This window comes from Dromaius novaehollandiae, chromosome 7 (assembly GCF_036370855.1).
Source record: "Dromaius novaehollandiae isolate bDroNov1 chromosome 7, bDroNov1.hap1, whole genome shotgun sequence".
Lineage (NCBI taxonomy): Eukaryota > Metazoa > Chordata > Aves > Casuariiformes > Dromaiidae > Dromaius > Dromaius novaehollandiae.
The window spans coordinates 43,935,669-43,954,939 of NC_088104.1; the positions used below are offsets into that span (position 1 = coordinate 43,935,669).

The window sequence follows — 19,271 nt, forward strand, 5'->3', positions numbered from 1 at the left end:
GCAGACTCTTCCCCTTGGCATTGCCTCCAGCACATCTCAGCCTCCTCCGGCGTCAGCGCTGCGGTGACAGAAATCTGGAACAGCAGCGCCAGGAAGAGCTGGGGGAAAAATGCCTCCACCTGCGGTGGGCAGCGGGGCCACTGGAGGATCTCCTGCAGCGCCATGGTTGCCTGCAGAAAACACCCAGAGACAGCTCTCGCTGCGGAGGTGCCCTTGTTGCACGGCCCAGTCTTGGCAGCGATGCTTGGGCGCTGCCCTGGGCCATGGGGCAGTGAAGCAGTGCCTGGCCTGGCTGTGCGGCCAGGGCAAAGCCATGAGAGCTCTTGGGGCTCAGCTCCTCTTTCTGCCCTGGGCACAACAACCCTTTCTGCGCTGGTAGGAGGTCTCCCTGGGGGGGCGGGGGGGTGGCCCTCCATGCACAGGCCTGCCTGGGCTGTGCCTTGGTCCTGCCGGGCCCCTAAGTATGCCCCAGCCCCTAATCCTGCCCCCAACCCACGTTGCCAGCCCACCAAGCACAATGCAGAGACAGAGGAGGGCGGAGGGCCACCCACGCAGGGCTCCCGCCTTGTGCACAGGGGGCTCCAGCGGTGAGCAGCAGCCCAGCGTGCTGGTGTGGCGGGGGTCAGGCACTGGCCAGGGCCCTGCCAGCCGTAGCCCTCCCTCACGCGCTGTGCCTGTGCGCCCTGGGGAGGTCAGGGCTTGGCAGCGGATGGGGAAGGGCAGAGGGGGCCCTTTCTGTGGCCTCTCGCCCACAGAGGCCAGTGCAGCCCTAGGGGAGAGCGAGGCTTCCTCCACAAACGCACGGTCAGGGGAGAGATATCCATGTCGTCCCCATCCAAAGTCAGCGACGCCTTGTGCACTGGCCAGTCCAACAGCACGTCGAACAGCTCTCCCAGCACCTTCTCCGCAGCCGCGGGCTTCGACGCCAGCACCCTCCACATGGCCGCGGCAGCGCTGCAGGCCCAGAGCGCCCTGTCAGCGGGTGCCGCAGCCGCAGCGCCGTGGCCTGGGCAGCCCCACAGGGCCTGGGCTGGCCGCCAGCCCTGCCGCTGCCCGCTGCCCGCTGCCCGCTGCCCCGTGCCGGCAGCACCCAGCCGGCCCTGCCCCAGCAGGCACCACACCGCCAAGCTCAAGTCCCTTGTGGGGCAGGGAGGGAGCCAGGCGACCGGGCTCAGGGGCCCAAGGCAGCCAGGCTTGCTCAGCTCTGGCTGCTGCAGCCCTGCCTGAGGCAGCGGGGCTGGCACACGGGGACACCGGGAGGGCCCAGCCCCTCAGCAGAGTCCTGAAAATCTCCCTCTCCCCCGCAGCCCACACGGGACGAGCTCTAAGGCCTGTGGGGCCCCAAGCACTAGAGGCAGCAGGGCCCGTACCTGTCGCAGGATGGGGAACAGCGCAGCAGGCTCACAACCACCTGCTCGGGGTACGCGCAGGCCAGCTTGAGAAGAGCCCTGTCCAGGCTGTGCCGCGCAGACTCCTCCGTGACGGACAGCACGCTTCTCCACAGGCACCTCACCATCTCTGGCACCTGGAGGGCACACGGCTCCGAGTGGGGCTGCTGCCAGCCTGCAGCCAGTCGCCCAGCTCCCACCCAGAAGGGCCGCCCTTGCCACCGCTCTGCGCTGCCCCCGGAGGGTGTCGGGTGCCTGGCAGACATGGACTCGGGGAGGTGGCGGGGGGGAGCAACCCCCGGAGGCCTCGAGCCCCGGCCGTGCCACCCACAGGCTACTTACGTGCTCCAAAAGGGAGGCGTCGTCTGTCACGAGCGCATCCAGCTCGCGAGCAGCCGCCTGCGCATCCTGGGTGCTGCAGGCTCCGATGCCCCTGATGGCTGCGAGGATGGCACTTGTCCTCACAGCGGGCTCGAGGTGTCCCCCAGACATCTACGGGAGAAAGGAGGGCAGCCCAGATAGATGCGGAGCACCCAGCGGTGCCCCCTCACTCAGCCGTTGGCAGCGCCTGGGGCGTGCGCACCTCGTGGGGCTGCAGCTCGCAGCTGCTCTCCGTAGGGACCCCACGGTCCTCCGCCTTCTCCTCCCAGGCCACCCTGGGGTGGCTGGGGGGTCTCTCCGCCATCCTAGGCGATGCGGTAAAGGCTCCGCGGGGCTGCCCGGGGGTGACAAGGAAAGACCTGGGTGCACTCAGGGGGCTCCTTCGCCAGCCCCACGCACTCCCGTCCTCTCCCGTCACCGTCCTCCCGGACACTGCGGGGGCTGAGGCCGCGGGGGTGCCTGGCAACGCCGCGGGGTGTCACAGGAGCCCAGTCACAAAGGGCCCCACTGTCACCCTAGTGACGCTTGTCACCGGCCCAGGGAGGGGCAGGGTGGGTCCCCTCCAGGGGCGCAGGGCCGGCTTGCCCCCCCGACATGGAACACCTCGGTTTGCCCTCGGGGTGCCCGGGGCCCCCATGGGGGTCTGTTGCCCTCAGCGCCACTCCAATCCTTGCCTGGTCTCCCCCAACCGCTGCTCCCTGTCCCTGCCCTCCTCCTCCACCCCAATGAGCACAGGTTTTCAGACGAGGGTCTCCTCTCCAAAATGCAATCATTCTTTAACACCAACAAATGTCCCGTTCCAATTCTGACACCCTGAAAACAGAGGGCTACCAAGCATGACCCATGAAGCTACTACCTTGGTTAGCATCCCAGGAAAGCACCAGGCAGCAGTTCCCAAATTAGCGCACGCAACTGCTTGCGTACAGCAAACGGTGAAACACTGACCTCCCCCCGCAGAGTCCCAGACACGGCCAGAGCAGAAACAGATTTTAAAAAAGCAATGAGACCCATTGATTTCTGCAAGTGGGCAGCAAGAATTGGGAGCGGGGAGTACCAGGGATACCTGCCCCACTCCTATACCCACTCCCTAAGGATTCAGGGACAGGATACTGGGATACAGAAATCATGCTGTCTACCCTGACTTAGACCTGTTTTTACCTAGAATGACCCTGTAGGACCCTGCAGGAACTCTGGAGTTCCCATTAAAAAAAAATCTGCTGCAACACCAATATGGAGCACCAGTTTTAATTAAATTTGATTAAACCTCTCAAATCCCATCAGCTAGCAGTCATTGTAACACACAGTGAATAAAGACAGTAGGTAGCGGTTGTCAAAGCAGCCCAAAGAGGGATTTTTTTTTTCCTATCTAACTTTATGCAGCTTTATTAAAAATAATAATACCTAAAGTGTCCTTTTTTAGAAAAATGCTGCTTGGTGGGTTGTTTGTCTTTAACAGGCTGAATTTGGTTTCAGGATGATGTGAAGGAATTGTAAGCTTCTGCCAATCAGTAGTAGCAGTTAGCATGTACCCCCAAACATGTTGCAAAGGAAAGCAAAAGGTTCAATCCGGCTTCTTACCGGGAATATCTATGTTAGCGTATCTGAGCTTGTAAAATCTGTGCAAAATCTTTGGACAGTTGAAACACAAGTTTTTCAGACAAGGGTCTCCTCTCCAAAATGCAATCATTCTTTAACACCAACAGGTGTCCCGTTCCAATTCTGACACCCTGAAAACAGAGGGCAAAAAAAGAAACAATAGCAAGTAATTTTTTTTAATAGGAAAACTGAGTTGTGACTTGTTAGGGCATGAGGATGGTGCTTCGTGGCCTTCCAACCCCTAGTTTTACAGAGGACCAACGTATGCCAATTTTCTCCTCCCCTTCCCCCCGTTCTTTTCACCCTCTAGAAATAATTGGTGAGTTAAAAGCAGGGCAAACATTCCCAGCTAGATAAGAACCAAGGTGTTTTCAGCAATCAGGATAAATTCTGAAAAATGTACTGGGCCACCCATTTAGGCTTTTCACACTGGCAGCAGGTATCAACAAGTCCCAGAAAGTATTAAACACTTTCTTATGAGAGATCTGGCATTTTTATGTTAATTTTCAGAGAAGTTGGTGATGGCAGATGTCTCAATTATAAGGCACTTCTGGGCTGATTTTTCTGCTTTACAATTAGGGAATAGTAATTGCACCCAGGAGCAATGTGGTGCCAGGACTCTATAAAACCGTCAGAGCAGTAAGGGGATGCAAAGCCCACCCTGTTCATGGCAAGATGTTGGCAAATACAGCTGGACTGCTCCGAGTCCAAAAACTCACATCCATTTAGCATAATCCTGACCAGGGAGACAGCAGGCCTGGATGCAATAAGCCCCAGATAACCACATCCATGACCAGGGCTGCAGAGCTGAGTCTGGGACTGACTGAGCACCGTCAGCCACCTTCTGCCTCCAGGAGATGCCTGGAGCTGAGAACTGAGAAATCAGAAGTGTTTTGGACACGGGGCTCCTGTCCCTGAAAATTCAAAATGAGTTAAAACCCTGGTCTGCCGATCGGGGCAATGGTAAAACACAGTGGAAAGAACCTGGAGGGAGTGGCCTGGCTCCTGGGAAGTTATCCAGCAAACCCTGGGGAAAGAAATCAAGCAAAATTTAGCCCGGCGGAAGAAGAGCAACCTGTTTCCCATTTTTAAATTTGCAATATTTAAACTTTGGGCACGCACTCTGGAGCCCATCAGGTGCTGCAGCACACCTCAGCTTGCTTTAACTATGGCTCTTGTCCTCCAGCTGCAGAGCTCAAAGCGTCATCCACTCCCTGGGGAAGCTCGGCAAGTGATGTGCAGCCCGGTGAGAGGCCAGCGCGGTACCTGCAGGCATCTTGATAGCTTGGGGCAGGGGGCCAAGCCACATCAAGCCAAGCAGTGCCAGGGATGACAAACTAGAAGTGCCAAGGCTGGATTTAAGACAAGACCCAGGCGTCCTGGCTGCCGCATTGACACCCAAGCCACCAGGAACAAGCAGCTGGGTCTCTCGTTACAGCCCCCAGCCCAGCCTGGCCATTCCCCACAGGTCCCAGGGTATCCACAGCTATTTTTTAGTTGATGTTTTCTGCAACGCCCCTCGGAGCAGAGCTCCCCAACACCCGGCCATCAGGGCTGAGCTGCAAGCAGACGGGGAGCGAGGCTTCTGCGGCTGGAGCAGTCCTGCTCCACTTTCCCCCTCGCTCCTGGCTAGCGCCCAGAGCTGGATGACTGTTTTTTTCCTTCTCACCCCTTATAAAATTCCTCTCTGTTCGCCTCCCTGAGCGGTCGTCCCTTGCCACCCCACCACCGGCCCCTGCAAAGCAGCCACTGGGCAAGCAGTGGAAGAAGCCCGGCAGGGAGCAGCTCCCAGGCCCACAGCAAAGGCGGGTGCAGAAAGGAGCTGGGAGTTTTGCCTCCTTGCACCACATCTATTAAGGCAAATCCACTGTGAGCATCTCCCAATGATACCAAAGGTGGTGAAAAAATTCAAATGACACTGGAGATTTTGCTTCTGTCCCCTCTCTGCTGAACTACACTGATCTCATGAGACCCACAGTGGCAGCGCTGTGTTTTGGGTGGGTTTGCTATATATACATATTTTTTTTCATGTAGGTTGAGACAGAACAAAGTGCTGGCACAGGCTGTGATTACTTTGGGAGCTTAAACACCCATTTTTACTGCGAGTCCCTCGTCCTGCAGCAGTAGGACACAAAGGAAGGGCCAGACCCCAACAGCACCATGATAGGGACCAGGATGACACACAGCAGAAGTGCCTCTCTGCTGGGGACTCCTCAGTCACCTGTGAGCACCAGACCCCCTCCTCTCTTCTCTACTAAGCCAGGACAGTCTCCCTGCAAAAAAAAAAAAAAAAAAAAAAAAAAAAAAATCACAGCCCTAGAAGGGTGTGAGCAGTAAGCAAGGAGGAAAAAGTGAACATTTACTGAATTTTTGTTTATAAATGAAAGGCAAGTTGACAAACCTGCACACAATAGTCCTTTTTTCCTTTTCTTTTTTCCTAACAAGGCATGATGGTCCCTGGAGGTACGAGAGACTGAGCCACTGGCGCTAGGAGCCATCAGCTCTTTCTTGAGCTCTGCTGCTTACTTTGGCTTTCCCTATATAGAAATGAGAAATTATCAGTCACAAAGTAACTCTAAGGTGGGGACGTTTGTGACTTCTTGGCGCAGGGGGGAAGGATGAAGAAGTATAGTTGATATTCAGAAAGCTTCAGAACTGCAGCATGGTGTAAAGTCACTGGCACATGGTAGTTGAAGGACAGATGGGCGAAGCCAGCTTTCCCAGCTTGCAGGTCGCCTGGCCTTTGAGTCATGACCCCTTAGAGCACCTCGCAGTTGGTCTTTAACTGCTCCAAGGTTGTCAGGTCAACTGCCAGAAGTCACATCACAGCTCAGCCAGGAACCTGCTATCAGACACCTGAAGAAAATGAGCTGAGAGCCAAGAGTAAGTGTCCTTAAGCCATGGGAGCATCTGCAATAGCTTTAAAACATTAACTGACACCATCAGTATCAAAACCCCATTACAATGGTCTGTTTCTGAGGCATAGGAAACAGCTTTCATACTCTGTTTAGGAATCACAATGTCTTGTACTCCACAAAGAAACCAGTTCAGGTTTAGAGCTCGACACATTGTGTCTGCTTGTGGCAAGGAAAGGGCCAGGTTGCTGGAGAAGCCCCCTGCCCTTGGTCCAAAAAGTAACAAGTCCAACTTCCTAACTTTTGATAGAAATCCAGCTTCCCAGCTGCTTACAGATAACCTTTTTAAATTGACCAGGACCCTTTTGGAAACCAGTTTAAGCACAACTGGAACAGCTGCACGAACAGCAAAAGCTGCAAACTAACTCCACCTGCATGGAAACAAAAAAAGTATGAAGAAAGTTTTACTTAAATATCAAACTTCTGGATCTCGCCAGTGACTTTTTTGGTCTTTGTCTCTCTTGTCTATCTTGATATCATCGTGTATGTGATATCCAGGGGATAAGAAAGTGCTATTAAATCCTTCTTTAAGAGCAGAGTAGAAACTAAGTCCAAATCCCCATGGGTATTTAGGGACCCAAATGACCTCTGAAACCTTTGAGAATAAGGCACTTCTGTGTCTTGAGCTCTGCCCAAGGAAAGCAGGTGAGGCTGCCCAGGTAGATCTGCTCAAAAGCCAGATTTGACATCATGTCTCCTGGCATGCCTCACCTCACCCCCCCTTACTGCCTCCCACTCAGAAACAGGACGAAACCGAAGTTCAGGCTGAAACCCCGAACTAACAGGTTTGGTTTAGCTTTAAAGAGAAGCCATTTGCTGCCTAGTATCTCTGCTTTATCTGCTCTAATGACACTCATTAGCTTTTAGCCCAGGACTCTGCCTCTGCATAACAAAGGAAACATTTTGCTACCCCAAAGCTGAAGGAAAGTTCCTGGAATTCCAAGGCAGGAAGGAAAATAAACGCCATTCAATAGTTTAGGGTCCTGCCTTGCAACTTTTACAATCGTAATTTTGTCCCGTGAAAGACCAAGATGTTCTCAAGCCAAAGACCTAGGTGGAAACCAAGCTGCCACCTCCTCTCAGGATGCACAACCCCCTAACACCTGAATCCGTTCAGCTGCAGCTGGATGAAAGCTTGTGAAACACCACTCCCTGCTTGTGATCTCATGCAAAGATGAGAACAAGATCATCCGTACAGGGCATAAATGCAGCGAGAGAACTCTGGTATCCAACATCACAGATCTTTGCCCCTTTACTAACTAAAGGGTTGGTAAGGAAAACAGGATCACAGCGATAAAACAGCATCTTCTTTGCAGCACTCCTAGGGACATCATGGTGCTGTGAGCATTAGGTAACTGCATACCGTCGGTGGCGTGGGGGCGGGGGGGGGGGCGGGGAAATCAAACCCTTGCAATATATTGAAAGGACACTGGTTTTACCAAGTTCTTTTACAATGACTTAAAAATACCTTCCTGTTTCTGATGGAGACCACTGAGGTGCTTTAAATGCACAGTATTATCACAGAGAGGTTTAAAGGAGCCCAGAATTTGAAAAGGCAAAGGAAGCTGTCAAAACAGCCTAAGTTGCATTTGCTTGAATAAGCTTTTCAATTTAACAAGGACAAGAGGATGGAGCAGATTTTTAGGAAGCCCGGGGACCACACCAAACAGCAAGGGATATACAGAAGAGCATAGGAGGCTGGAAAAAACAGACCGGTGACCCAAACCAGGCTACAGGCTGTTCCTGGATGAGCTCCCCGCTGCCTGGGATGTGCATGGGGGCAGGCCAAGAGAAGACCAGCAAAGAGCTACATACCACATGCAACACCATTAGTAATTTATTAATCGGTCACTCAGCACGACTTCCAGCTCTGATGACAAAAAGGAAATGTCCCCGGCACACAGCTGCCCAGGGGCATCCCTCCCCTCCCCGTGACAGAGGGTGCCAGAAGGCACAAAACAGCCTCCAGCGCAACTCATCCATGCTAGAAAACTAGCGTGCCTGGCTGGAGACCAGGGGACCAGGCTGTGCCTCTAACACTGACCACCTCAGTGCTTTCTGCCTTGTTTTTTGTGTCCGGTTTTTCAAAGTGGGAACGATGCTGGCAACCTCACCCGTGAGGCTCTGGGAAGCCAGGTGCCACTGGCTGGGGGGCAGAAGAGCAGAAAAACAGGTGAAGCACTCCTCTTTCCTAACCAGCGGAGAGGGGACAGATGCTCTTCCCCTCCCAGTGACGGCTCCAGAGCAGAGAGCACTTTGAAGGCAGTTGTTGGTGCTCACACAGCGGAGGCTGGTTCAGCAGGGCGTGTAGAGCACCCCATCACAATGCTGGGCACAGGGAAAGCCCAAAATCCCAGGCTCTTGCTGCAGACAGCCAACCTGAGAGAGCCGGGACAGCACAAGGGGAAGATAAAAACAGCTTTGCTCTACCAAGGATGAGAGATCAAGTCTGTCTAGATGTCTACTACAATATAGCTGGGCAGCTTTCTCTTCTCAGGTCACCAGTTTGATCCAAAAAGTCACCCTGCTGCATGTCCTGTGGGGGAGGATATACCCAGACAGAGGCTTTTAAAAAGCTGATTCTTAGAAAAGGGTCAACAGAAAGCAAACGGGGACCCAGTGGCACCATGCTGGCACTCTCCTCCCTGGGAGATGCACTGGTCCAGGGCTGTGGTAAGACCAGCGTTGAGATCTTGCTTGAAATAGTCCTGTGCCCCCACGTGGCAGGCGATAGCAGAGACGATTTGGAGGCCACAGTCTCTGCAATGGCCCAGGCTCAGGCAGACCAGGCCTCCTCTGGGGCTTTCCCTGCCCCAGAGGAGGGTCTGGGCTGCAGCTGCCCAGCGAGAGGGCTGTTGGGATGCAGCCGGGAGAAACGCCCCAGTGTCCAGATGGGGAAGACGTTGCAGTAGGAGGTGTAGCTGATGGCGCACAACTTGTTGAACACTCCAGCAATGTTCTCCTGAGAGAGAAAAACAGCAAGGCGGTATGGGTGAGAGGGGACCCACTGCATCCCTCTCATCCACGCTCCTCAGTGTAGCATCGCCCTCTCTGGAAGCACTTCCCTCTACCCCACGTGAGCCTTGGGCTGCCGCCTCAGTACCACAAGCAGCCGGTTGTGCACAGCTGCACAGTGCCCAGGACAGCTGCAACACCAGAGGAACCCCTTGGAGAGACAAGAATGGATCTACATACCTGAGGCCAGTCCCCGTTGGGCAGCTGTTTATCGAGCAACACTTTGATGCCCCTTTCCAGCACACTAATATCAGGGTACCTGCAAAGCACAGAGATGTAAACACTCCCAAATCTGGACCATCCATGTACCCCCATCCACGCGCTTAGGGAACTCAGCCATCTCCAGGATCCCCATGCTTGTCCCCGGCATGCCGAGTGCTTTGGGAAGACCCCTTATGACCCTAGCACACCAGACATAAAGAATATGGCAAAACTGTCCCAGGCCAGGGGCTTGCGGTTGCGACCCAGACTCCTGCTTTGCACGGGCCCCCCTTCCCCCAGGCATCAAGAGCCCCACCAGCCTGTGGACCACAGCTCCAGCCAGTCCCTCACCGCAGCAGGCTTGTGACCGACAGCATCTTTCAGGAAATGTCATACAGCACACGGCCGGGCCCAGGGCCCGTGCCAGCTCTTCCCTATAACTTGGCCTGCGTTTCCTATCTCACTATGTGCTCAGGGCCACACGGTATCTGAAGAGGCGAGAGCTGCTCCTACCTGACAGCCATGAGTCCCAGCAGGGCCCAGCACGTATTGTGGATCTGCGACGCGGCACTCTGCACGTACACGTGCTGCTCGCACGACTCAAAGTCTTCTCCCCAGCCACCATCTGCCATCTGCTTGGAGAGCAGGAACTGGCAGGCCCGGGCCACTTCTCTGCACGCAGCCCTGCAAAGATGGGGCAGAGAATCAGATGGGGCTGGGGGCCGAGGAGAGTTTGCACCCACGTGCCCCAGTCAGCTGGGAGCCAGGCTCTACCATGCCCATAGTGTGGGGCTGCCCAAGAGTTTCAGGCTCTGGCAGCAAGTGCCCTGGTCATATCACAGGCATAAGATTTGGGAGGAGGAGCTCTTGGGCCAGCCAGGGGATCAGCTCAGCCCCACCACGTGGTCCTGCCCCTGCCCAAGAGAGAGGGGCACGGGAAGCATACTGCCCCTCACTCACCCATCGCGGTATGTGTGCTGCATACAGGCAAATGCCTCCAGGCCAAACCAGGTGCCGTAGGTGAAACAAACCCCCCAGCTCCTAGGAGGGAAGGGAGAGCAGTAGTGTCAGGTTTGCACAGCCCAAGGGAGATGCAGGCTGCAACGCTGCTGGGGTCAGAGCAAGTGCAGAGCTGGGCAGAGGCACCGACCCTGCAGCCGGTGTTTGCTAGGGCACAACCACATCCAGCCCCACCAGGACTGCTCCCAGCTTGCTCAGGAGGCAGCAGTCACTCAGGAACCAGAGGAGCTGGAGCCACCCCAGCCCTCAGGGGTTGCCCAGGCCTCGTGCAGCGTGCAAGGTGCCTGCTCCATCTGGGCTGGAGGGAAAGGACAGGAGAGCAAAGCACACAGCAGCTGAAGGGGGGAAGAACCGGCCCCTGCTTGCCTTTCCCACACATCCTGCCAGCCACGAGCACTTGCCACCACGGTCCCTCTCATACTGGGGCTGCCGGGGGAAAGCCAGGCCCCAGGAGCACTGCTTACCCTTCCCACGACCCGTCGGCTCGCTGCGTCCTCCGACAGAAGTCCAGGCCCTTCTGCAGAGTCTCTCTGGTCGGGAGAAAGACGCCTGCTTCAAAAGCAGCCCAAGCTCAGTGGCTGCCTATGCAGCCATCAGTCCCTCCGAGGATTTGGTGGGCCCTTGCGAGAAGCAAGACAGCAGACAGGCAGCCTCACAGTTCCCATGGGATCTCACAGGAAAATCACGCACCACTTGGATGCTTTTCTGCCACGAGCTGGCACACAACAGGAAACCCAGCCAGCAAATGGTGGCAAGATGGAGGCAACCGCTAAGTGAAGAGACAGGCAGCTTCTTCACCAGGTCCCCCCTGCCTCATGCCATGAAGACAAATGGCCTGCGCCCCGCTCCTTGAGCCAGGCTAGGCCCCAGCCTCTTACAGGGAGCTCTGGTTTGGAGACGTCAGCAGCATCCCAGCCTTGAAGGTGCCAAGGGCAGCTCCATGCCAACACAGAGGGCCCTGACAAGGCTCAGCAGGGCCCGTCTCAACTGAGGCCATGGCAGGCAGCATGGGTCACTGCAGCCTGTTTTCCCCCTGCCCCACTCTCCTCTCAGCGTCTCACCTCATCTCTGGGGCCCTGTGCTCAGGGAAGACCTCGTGGAAGTGTCTGAGCGCCTGCATGACGGCCGACGTGCACTCCACGTAGGTGTAGTCGATCATGATGTCACCTGCCGGGGGCAGGAGGACAGCAATGCAACAGCCCCTGGGCCGGGCAGCTCTCCCCGCAGCACGCTGCCGACCCCTTCCCTGGCCCCAGCGCACGCTCATCCCGCAGAGGGACCTGGGGCCAAGCCAGGCACCCACTGGGCACGGCAGGGCCAGCCCCTTTGCAGCGGGCGGCACAACCCGCCCCACACAGCTCCCCTTACCAAACACCTCCGAGGGGTTCAGCAGCTCCAGTAAGCGACCTCCTCGCTTGGTTTCATAGGTGCCAAAGCCTCCATTGGAGTTTCTCATGCTCAGCAACTGCCCGGACAAGCAGAGAGTGGGGACCCGACTGGCCCACAGGCAGCGCCACCCCAGTCCACCCCCGAGCCAGGTGTGAGGACAGAGTCAAGCCCACAGGGCTGGCAAATAACTCACATCCCAACCCACAGCCACAGGCACACCCAAGCTGGACCATCACTCCAGAGACTTGTATCACAGTAAATATGGTGTCAGCATCGCTATTAGCAGGCCACAGGCCTTAGGCCTGGTATTGCATAAGCCGGTACAACAACTCATCGGGCCTTGCCTTCTCCTATTTTAGCTCAGTTTAGCTGGCTGCATTTCCCACAGCCCCAGTTGTTGCAGCACTTACCACATTCATGGCGTCAAAGAGGCGCTCAGAGGGGACGGGCTTGGTTAGGAAGGGGCACTTCTCCTGCAGCAGCATCACCGACTTCAGCCCCTCTGCCGTGCAGTCAGCCACGATCCAGCCGCAGTCCCGGGTGCTGAAGGGGAAGCCACCCTGGGGAAGGGTCAGGAGGGCTCAGCAGCTTCCCCCAGACTTGCTCTCCCCTTGCACAGAGGAAGTCGCTGCCCCTCAGTCCCATCCCCTCTGCCCAAATTGCTGCCCCAAGCACCCATCCCACAGCAGCCAGCTCCAGCTCTGCTACCTTGTTCATATGGCAATAATATTTCTGGTAGTCGGCTGGGTTCTCCGGCATCTGCAGAGAACAAGAGCAACAGTGAGGGCAGGCAGAAGATCTCTTCAGAGGAAAACAGAGGTATTAAATAGGGTGGTAAGAAGACTCAAGAGTCTGCACAGCCAGCACAACAGAGACACCGCCAACCGGCTCTGCTCGCCTGGCTGAACCTGAGGAACTCATGGGCGTTTTGGAGGCAGGACGTGAATTCCGGGACCTTCTGGGATTCTGCCTGGAAATGGAGATACACAGTCAGCACGGAGCTGCGGCCGACACGCACATCCCTCGGTTAGAAGAGGATGTGCTGGGATCTCGCTGACCTGCTGGTCTAGGTGCAATCAACTCCTGCCCTTCCTATAGCCCTTCCCATAGGTTTGCATTTATACTTCACTCAGATCCATCTGACTGTTTCCACTAGCAGCTTCTGCAGCTGGAGCTGGACCAGCGCTTGTTGCTGGGGCTGGAGAGAGGCATTTGCCTGGCCAGGGCCCACATGGCGGGCGAGTAACAGGTCAACAGCTCTGAGCAGCAGTGTGTTCACCCAGCCCTGGTGTGCAATGTGATGCCAGGATCCACACAGCAGAGCTCTGAGGGGATGTGCAGTAGGAACCAGCAGTATTTGGGGATGGCCCAGGAGAGGCCACTCGCCTGAGGAAGCACACAGCCCTGAAGGGAGCATTACCTCCAGAAAGGCTTGAACGGCAAAGGCAGTATCCCAGAGCTGGGATCCATTTGTCCCCTGGAAGAGAGAGAGCAGGCAGGGAGAGGCAGCTGCCTGTGGCAGGAGGGCAGCCTGCCCCGGCTCTCTGGGGCAGCACCTCCCTCCTGCATTGCCCCCGCGAGCTCCCTCCACCTTGCGTCTCAGCTTCGGGGTGTGCAGCACCACAGCTGATGCGCAGGCGCAGAGGGGACAGACACAGCAGCACAGGGATGGCAAGGGGACAGGAAAGGAGACAGCCAGCACGGCCTGTGCCAGGCACAGCCAGGACAGGACAGGCAGCCAGGGATGAGGAGCAGAGGGAGGCAACAGCCAGGAGAGAAGCACGGCAGTGTCCACATGCAGCATCTGAGCAGAGGGGCAGGGGCAGCTGGGGTGGGGGTGGGGGGTCTCTCTGCCATCCTGAGGGATGGACACCCCACCCCCCGCCATCACTCCCAGCCACTGGCCTCATCCACCCTGGGATCCACATCTGGGATGAGGTGCGAAGGGAACTAGCCCCAAAGGAAACGTCTCCTCCACTGGGCACCCACCCTGCGGGCTGCTTCAACACCTCTGCCAGCCACCCCCTGGGGAGCACGGCCAAACCCAGGGGTCCCTGGGGCACCCGGGAGCTCAGAGAGAGCTGTGCTCCCACGCTGTGCAATCTCACAGCCTTTCCCGTGGGGAAGCTCTGTAAGGGCAGTGGCTCCTACTAATCAGACTTCTCACACAAGCTACAGTTTACCCCGGTGAATTTGGCCAGGTTCGTTTCTAGCCCCGTGAGAAACTGCCACAGGCTCCAGAGGCTGTCTGATACTGTCAGGTCACACAGTCTCTGTTACTCTGTTTCAATACAGCTCTAGCCTTACAAGATGTATTTCTTAAACAGTAAGACTTGAAAGTCAGAATTACTCCTTGATCCATGGGCTGCAGAATGGGTGTTGTCTTAGCAGGCAGGAAAACAACACTAATCTCACTGTACATCTCCACGAGAGCTTTGGGGTGACCAGGTGCATTGTCAGTGAGCAGTAATATTTTGAAAGGAATCCTTTTTTCTGAGCAGCAGGTGTCAACAGTCAGCTTAAAATATTCAGTAAACCATGCTGGAAATGGATGTGCTGTCATCCAGGCTTTGGCGTTCCATTTATAGAGCACAGGCAGAGTAGATTTAGCATAATTCTTAAGGGCCCTCAGATTTGTGGAATGGAAAAGGAGCATTGGCTTCAACTTAAAGTCACCAGTTGCATTAGCCCCTAACAAGAGAGTCAGCCTGTCCTTCGAAGCTTTGAAGCCAGGCACTGACTTCTCCTCTCCAGCTATGAAAGTCCTACATAGCATCTCCTTCCGATATAAGGCTGTTTCGTCTACATGGAAAATCTGTTGTTTAGCGTAGCCACCTTCACCAGTTATCTTCGCTAGATCGTCTGGATAACTTGCTGCAGCTTCTGCACCAGCACTTGCTGCTTCACCTTGCACTTTCATGTTACGGAGACCGCTTCTTTCCTTAGACCTCATGAACCAACCTCTGCTAGCTTCAAACTTTGCTTCTGCAGCTTCCTCACTTCTCTCAGCCTTCGCAGAATTGAAGAGAGTTAGGGCCTTGGTCCGGCTTAGGCTTTCGTTTAAGGGAACGTTGTGGCTGGTTTGATCCTCTATCCAGACTGCCAAAACTTTCCCCATATCAGTAATAAGGCTGTTTGGCTTTTCTCATTAACAGGCCTAATTTCAATAGTGTTGTGTCTCAGGGAAGAGGGAGGCCCAAGGAGAGGGAGAGAGACAGGGGAATGGCCGGCTGGGGGTGCAGGCAGAACACACACAACATTTATCGATTCAGTTTGCCGTCTTATACGGGTGCGGTTCGTGGCGCCCCAAAACGATTACAATCAAAGATCACTGATCACAGATCACCTTAACAGATAGAATAATAATGAAAAAGTTTGCAATACTGCGAGAATTACCAAAATGTGACACAGAAACACAAAGTGAGTACGTGCTGGGAAAAACGGCACCGATAGACTTGCTTTGTTGCCAGAAACCTTCAATTTGGAAAGACTGCAATATCTGTGATGTGCAATAAAGTGAAGCGCACTAAAATGAGGTATGCCTATACAGGTTTCATTCCTCTCAGGCTGTGTCCTGCTCAGGCTCCTGCACACCCCGAGTACCAGTACGTACAGTGCGCAGCTGCTGGCTGACAGTAGGCACCAGCAGCTCTGGCAGCTGCTGTTTCTGGTCCACAAAGTCCTGCCCGGGGGCTGGGGACCCACTCGGATTTCAGTGCTGAGGGCTGCAGGCTGGGGAGAGCAGGCAGCAGGGACCTTCCCCAGCCAAAAAGCCAAGACCCTGCAGCGTGACTTTGTAGGTGGGAATGCGCCTGGCTCCCCTCTCCTCTCCCAGAGTAGCCTCCTCCCAAAGCACATGGACAGCAGTGCTTGCAGTGACCTCTCTCATCTCTGGGCACCCCTGGAGCCCTGCTGCAGCTGGGGTTGTGCGACAGGCAGAGAAAAGCCTCTGGGCCTCTTCTCCACCTTCTAGTGTCTCTTCTTGCCTGGTGCCTGGTGCCTGCTCTCCTGCAGGCGCAGGTGCCCAGGTACCTTCTCATCAAGGCAGGGTTTGCCTCCAGCCAGCAGAGCACCTCGTAGCTATTGCAGCTGCACCCGTCCCAGCAGCCTGTCCCCAGGGGAGCTGAGCGTGTTTGGCCCATCTCCTGGGAAGGACAGGCCAGAGACCTCAGGGGGCTGAGTCCTGCGTGGCTGCGCTTGGCCTCTTCTCCAGAAACTCAGGCTTCGCTGCACTGCTCCAGGCTGTGCTAAGAAAACCTCCAGCAGGAGCTGTGTCTTCTCCTCCTGGCAGATTTAAGCCCCATGGCTCTGCATGTCTCCATTTCCCCCTCCAAGGCTGAGACCAGCCCCTGCCGCCCGGGGGCACGACGAGGCCTGGCAAGAGGCAGAGCACCTTTTCGGGCCTGCCAAGGTGTCCTTGGCCATGGCGGGTTTTACTCCTCCTTCCAAGCCTCCTTGCCCCAAGGCCTGTGCGGTGCTCTGCTCCCAGCGCCCTGGCACCATCCGACCTGCCTCCCCTCCACTAGTGCGCTGTCTCAGGTGTCCCCCAGCTTTGTCCCCCCGACAAAGCCAGCAGGCAAGCAAGAGCCTGCCGAGCAGGCCCCAGGGCGGGGCTGCGCAGAGAAAGCCCCTGCAGGGGCCCCAGGGTGAGGTGCAGTTGGGGAAACCAGCCAATGTGCTTTCCAGAGCAGTGGCCACCTTCACAAGCTGCTCACACTGACAAGCCGCACGGAGCAGTACTCTGTGCCCTCAACATCGGACTTTGTGCTGCAACCTGGTCGCTTTGGCCGCAGCTCTTGCCCACGTCGTTCCACGGACGGGCTTCAGGTGCTTGCAGGCTGCTGCACCATTTGAGGCATTGCTTCGCACACTTGCCTGAGCAGTGCCCACGCTTCCCTCCAGTTCCACCCCCGGGGCACCGCTCTGGCCAGCTCTGGGCCTTGGCACCAACGGCAGATGACCCCATCCTCCCCGAGCAGCTCACCCACACTCTGCGCCCTCTCTGCTGGCGACCGCTTCCCCCCACGCAGAAGGGGCCTCCACAGCTTCACCACTTTCTCCGAGGCAATCAAAGGCTGTTCTGGGAGGTCCCCCTGCCACCAGCCTTCCAAACATTCAGCCCATTCTACCTCTTCCATAGTCACGGAAGTCATAGTTAAGGTGGGGAGGAGATGTTTTGGGTGTAGCTGAAGCTTCATAGTGTGCATGTAGTTGGAGCAGAGACCAAGGAACGCTGGCCGTGCAGAAGCACATGCATCCGCGTGAGGAGCAGACGGCTCAGCTGCAGCAGGAGTCTGTGGACATGATGCAAGAGCCGAGCGGGCTTGCCAGGAAAGCTGTGGTCTTCACTGCGTGGGACAGGTGGCAGTTCGGGGCCTTTGCTGGAGCCCTAGTGCTGCTCTTTGGGTCCGCTGGCTGGCCAGGAAGCAGGACCATGACATGGATTCTGGCTATGAGCACACCACCTCCCACAGTGACAAGGAGCGGGAACATGCTGACGCTCCAGTTCCAGTCATGGGCCTGAACGTGGTCTAGCAGCACGAGAACATGTGCCAGAGACACTTTCCGCAGACTGCAGAGGGCAATTCTCTGAGCACTTCCCTATGAGGGTGGGGATCTCCTGCTCTTTCCACCAAGCAGGACACAAAGGCCATGGAGTTTTACTAATACCCAGCCAGCTCCTTGGCACTTTCCTTTTAACTGGATACATGATCACAGCTCACGTGCACATGGAGTCTTTTGCGAGGCCCATAAAGGAGGAGCTCCCATTTCCACCAGGGGCTACTTTCTGCACCTCCCAGGACCATCCAGTCCGGCACTGGTCTTCTTGAGCTAATGCCCCAACCACGCTAATGCCCCCTCTTCAGTTCCCATGCTGGCAAGGTGCATTTCGTGGCCTACCATCTGTTGGAGCCCACTTGACCACCAGAACCATTTCCATACCAAACTCATTCGCCTTTCTTTCTCATCACTCTCCAAAGAGTATGTGCTACGAGGGCATACGGCTCCTGCCAGATGTGCTCCTATGTGCACGTAGGCAAGCACACACGTTGCATGTGCAGAAACTACAGTCCTATACCAGGCATCTGTTGCTGAGCATGGTCACTCTTAATAAGAGAAGGTTCAGAAATGCATGCTACAGGGTTCAGAAATGCATGCTACAGGCATCCTCTCTGAGAGAAATGGGGTTTCTCTTGCCTGGAAAGAGGAGACTTCTTTCACCCAGAACCCCTTCCCTTTTTCTTTTACTTTATATTCCCTTTTCTCCTTCTCCTTCCCATTTCCCTTTTCCTTTTCCTCCCTTTCCCTTTCCCTTTCCTTTCCATCCCATCCCTCTTTTCCCTTCCCCTTCCCCTCCCTGCTCTGCCCTCCCCTTCCCTGCCTCTGGAACCTAGACACAAACTTTGGCCTTGAATGGGCCTTAGCAGTGGTTACACTGGTGCACAGACTTGCCCCATCAGCTTTTCCTCTCTTTCTGATCCTTCTGGTCACTAGGGCACCTTCCTCCCCGCCTAGAGGCTCGTCCTTCTCCACATGCAGTTCCCTGGTGCCAGGGAGACGGCTCGTGTGCACAGACCTACTGCGCCTCCTTGTGCGCTGCACCCCCCAAAGCCATCCTGCATGCGTCTCGCAGCGAGCTCACAAAATCACTCTTTGTAGGGGGAAAACCCGTAGGTGGCCACGTTGGTTGGAGCAGCAAGTCTCTCTGGCCAGGGTCACTGCAGGGCGCTTGCTGCTGCCTAGAGAGCTCTAGCGCAATGAGCGGGAAGCGACCAACGAGCCCTAGCCCACGCCTGAACTGGATACGGCCTCTGACAAGGAGAGGAGGGAGGGCAGGAGGCAGGCAGAGGGGAGCCTCCTGCTCTCTCTGTCCTCTGCCCACAAGCACCCACAGCGAGATGCCGGGGCCTGGGGAGTGCTGGGAGCGTGGACCCGTGAGTGTGCACAGGAGGCGGCCCCAGCGCTTCCCCAAGCAAGCTCCCTTCAGGCACGGATCAGGCCGACAGATGCACCCTGGCAGCCACAGAGCAGCTGCCCCACGGGCAACGGCGTGCCAGAACCGTGGGCCCCAGCGTGGCCTCTCCAGTCCCCGTGCCTGCACTTGCAGGGGGCAAGTTTGCAGCACGAGACAGGAGCCACAGGCGATTTGCTGCTCTAACTGGGGATGCTCTTGTCATTACGCTTCATTGTCAGGACTCGCAGGGCTAAGTCCTGCCTCAGCAGAAGAAACCCAAGGGAAGAAGAGGGAAGGAGGAGGTTTGCCAGGCTCAAAAGGAACAAAGTCCTCATGGGAAGGGGGGTGGTGGGGCAGGACTTGCTCTCTTCTGGCCCTTCCCAAAGGCCCCAAGTTGTTTGATGCCTGCAA

At 56.1% G+C, this 19,271-nt stretch overlaps 1 protein-coding gene and 1 long non-coding RNA gene across 2 annotated transcripts; both read right to left on the minus strand.

The window, feature by feature from the left end:
• Positions 1-5,434: 5,434 nt before the first annotated feature.
• LOC135328902 (uncharacterized) lies at positions 5,435-8,076 on the minus strand. Its single transcript, XR_010390064.1, has 2 exons — positions 5,767-8,076; positions 5,435-5,638 (listed from the first exon to the last, which is right to left on the minus strand). It is a non-coding gene; the product is annotated as an uncharacterized LOC135328902 (long non-coding RNA).
• An 852-nt stretch (positions 8,077-8,928) lies between these two features.
• Positions 8,929-13,808, minus strand: LOC135328903 (lanosterol synthase-like). Its single transcript, XM_064515410.1, has 10 exons — positions 13,326-13,808; positions 12,614-12,664; positions 12,316-12,465; positions 11,885-11,981; positions 11,578-11,683; positions 10,981-11,046; positions 10,457-10,537; positions 10,010-10,180; positions 9,476-9,554; positions 8,929-9,242 (listed from the first exon to the last, which is right to left on the minus strand). Exons 1-10 carry the CDS (start codon positions 13,791-13,793, stop codon positions 9,057-9,059), a joined length of 1,455 nt encoding a protein of 484 aa, XP_064371480.1. The 5' UTR covers positions 13,794-13,808; the 3' UTR covers positions 8,929-9,056.
• Between the last annotated feature and the right edge of the window lie 5,463 nt (positions 13,809-19,271).

Bases quoted from the DNA above. Each gene is read 5' to 3' on its own strand.
- LOC135328903 (XM_064515410.1), bottom strand. From the start codon at position 13,793: ATGGCGGGGGGTGGGGTGTCCATCCCTCAGGATGGCAGAGAGACCCCC. The intron at 11,684-11,884 runs GTAAGGGGAGCT...TGCCCCCGGCAG, and splicing joins GAACCCCTCGGAGGTGTTTG to GTGACATCATGATCGACTAC. The intron at 11,047-11,577 runs GTGAGACGCTGA...TCTCCCGACCAG, and splicing joins CACAGGGCCCCAGAGATGAG to AGAGACTCTGCAGAAGGGCC.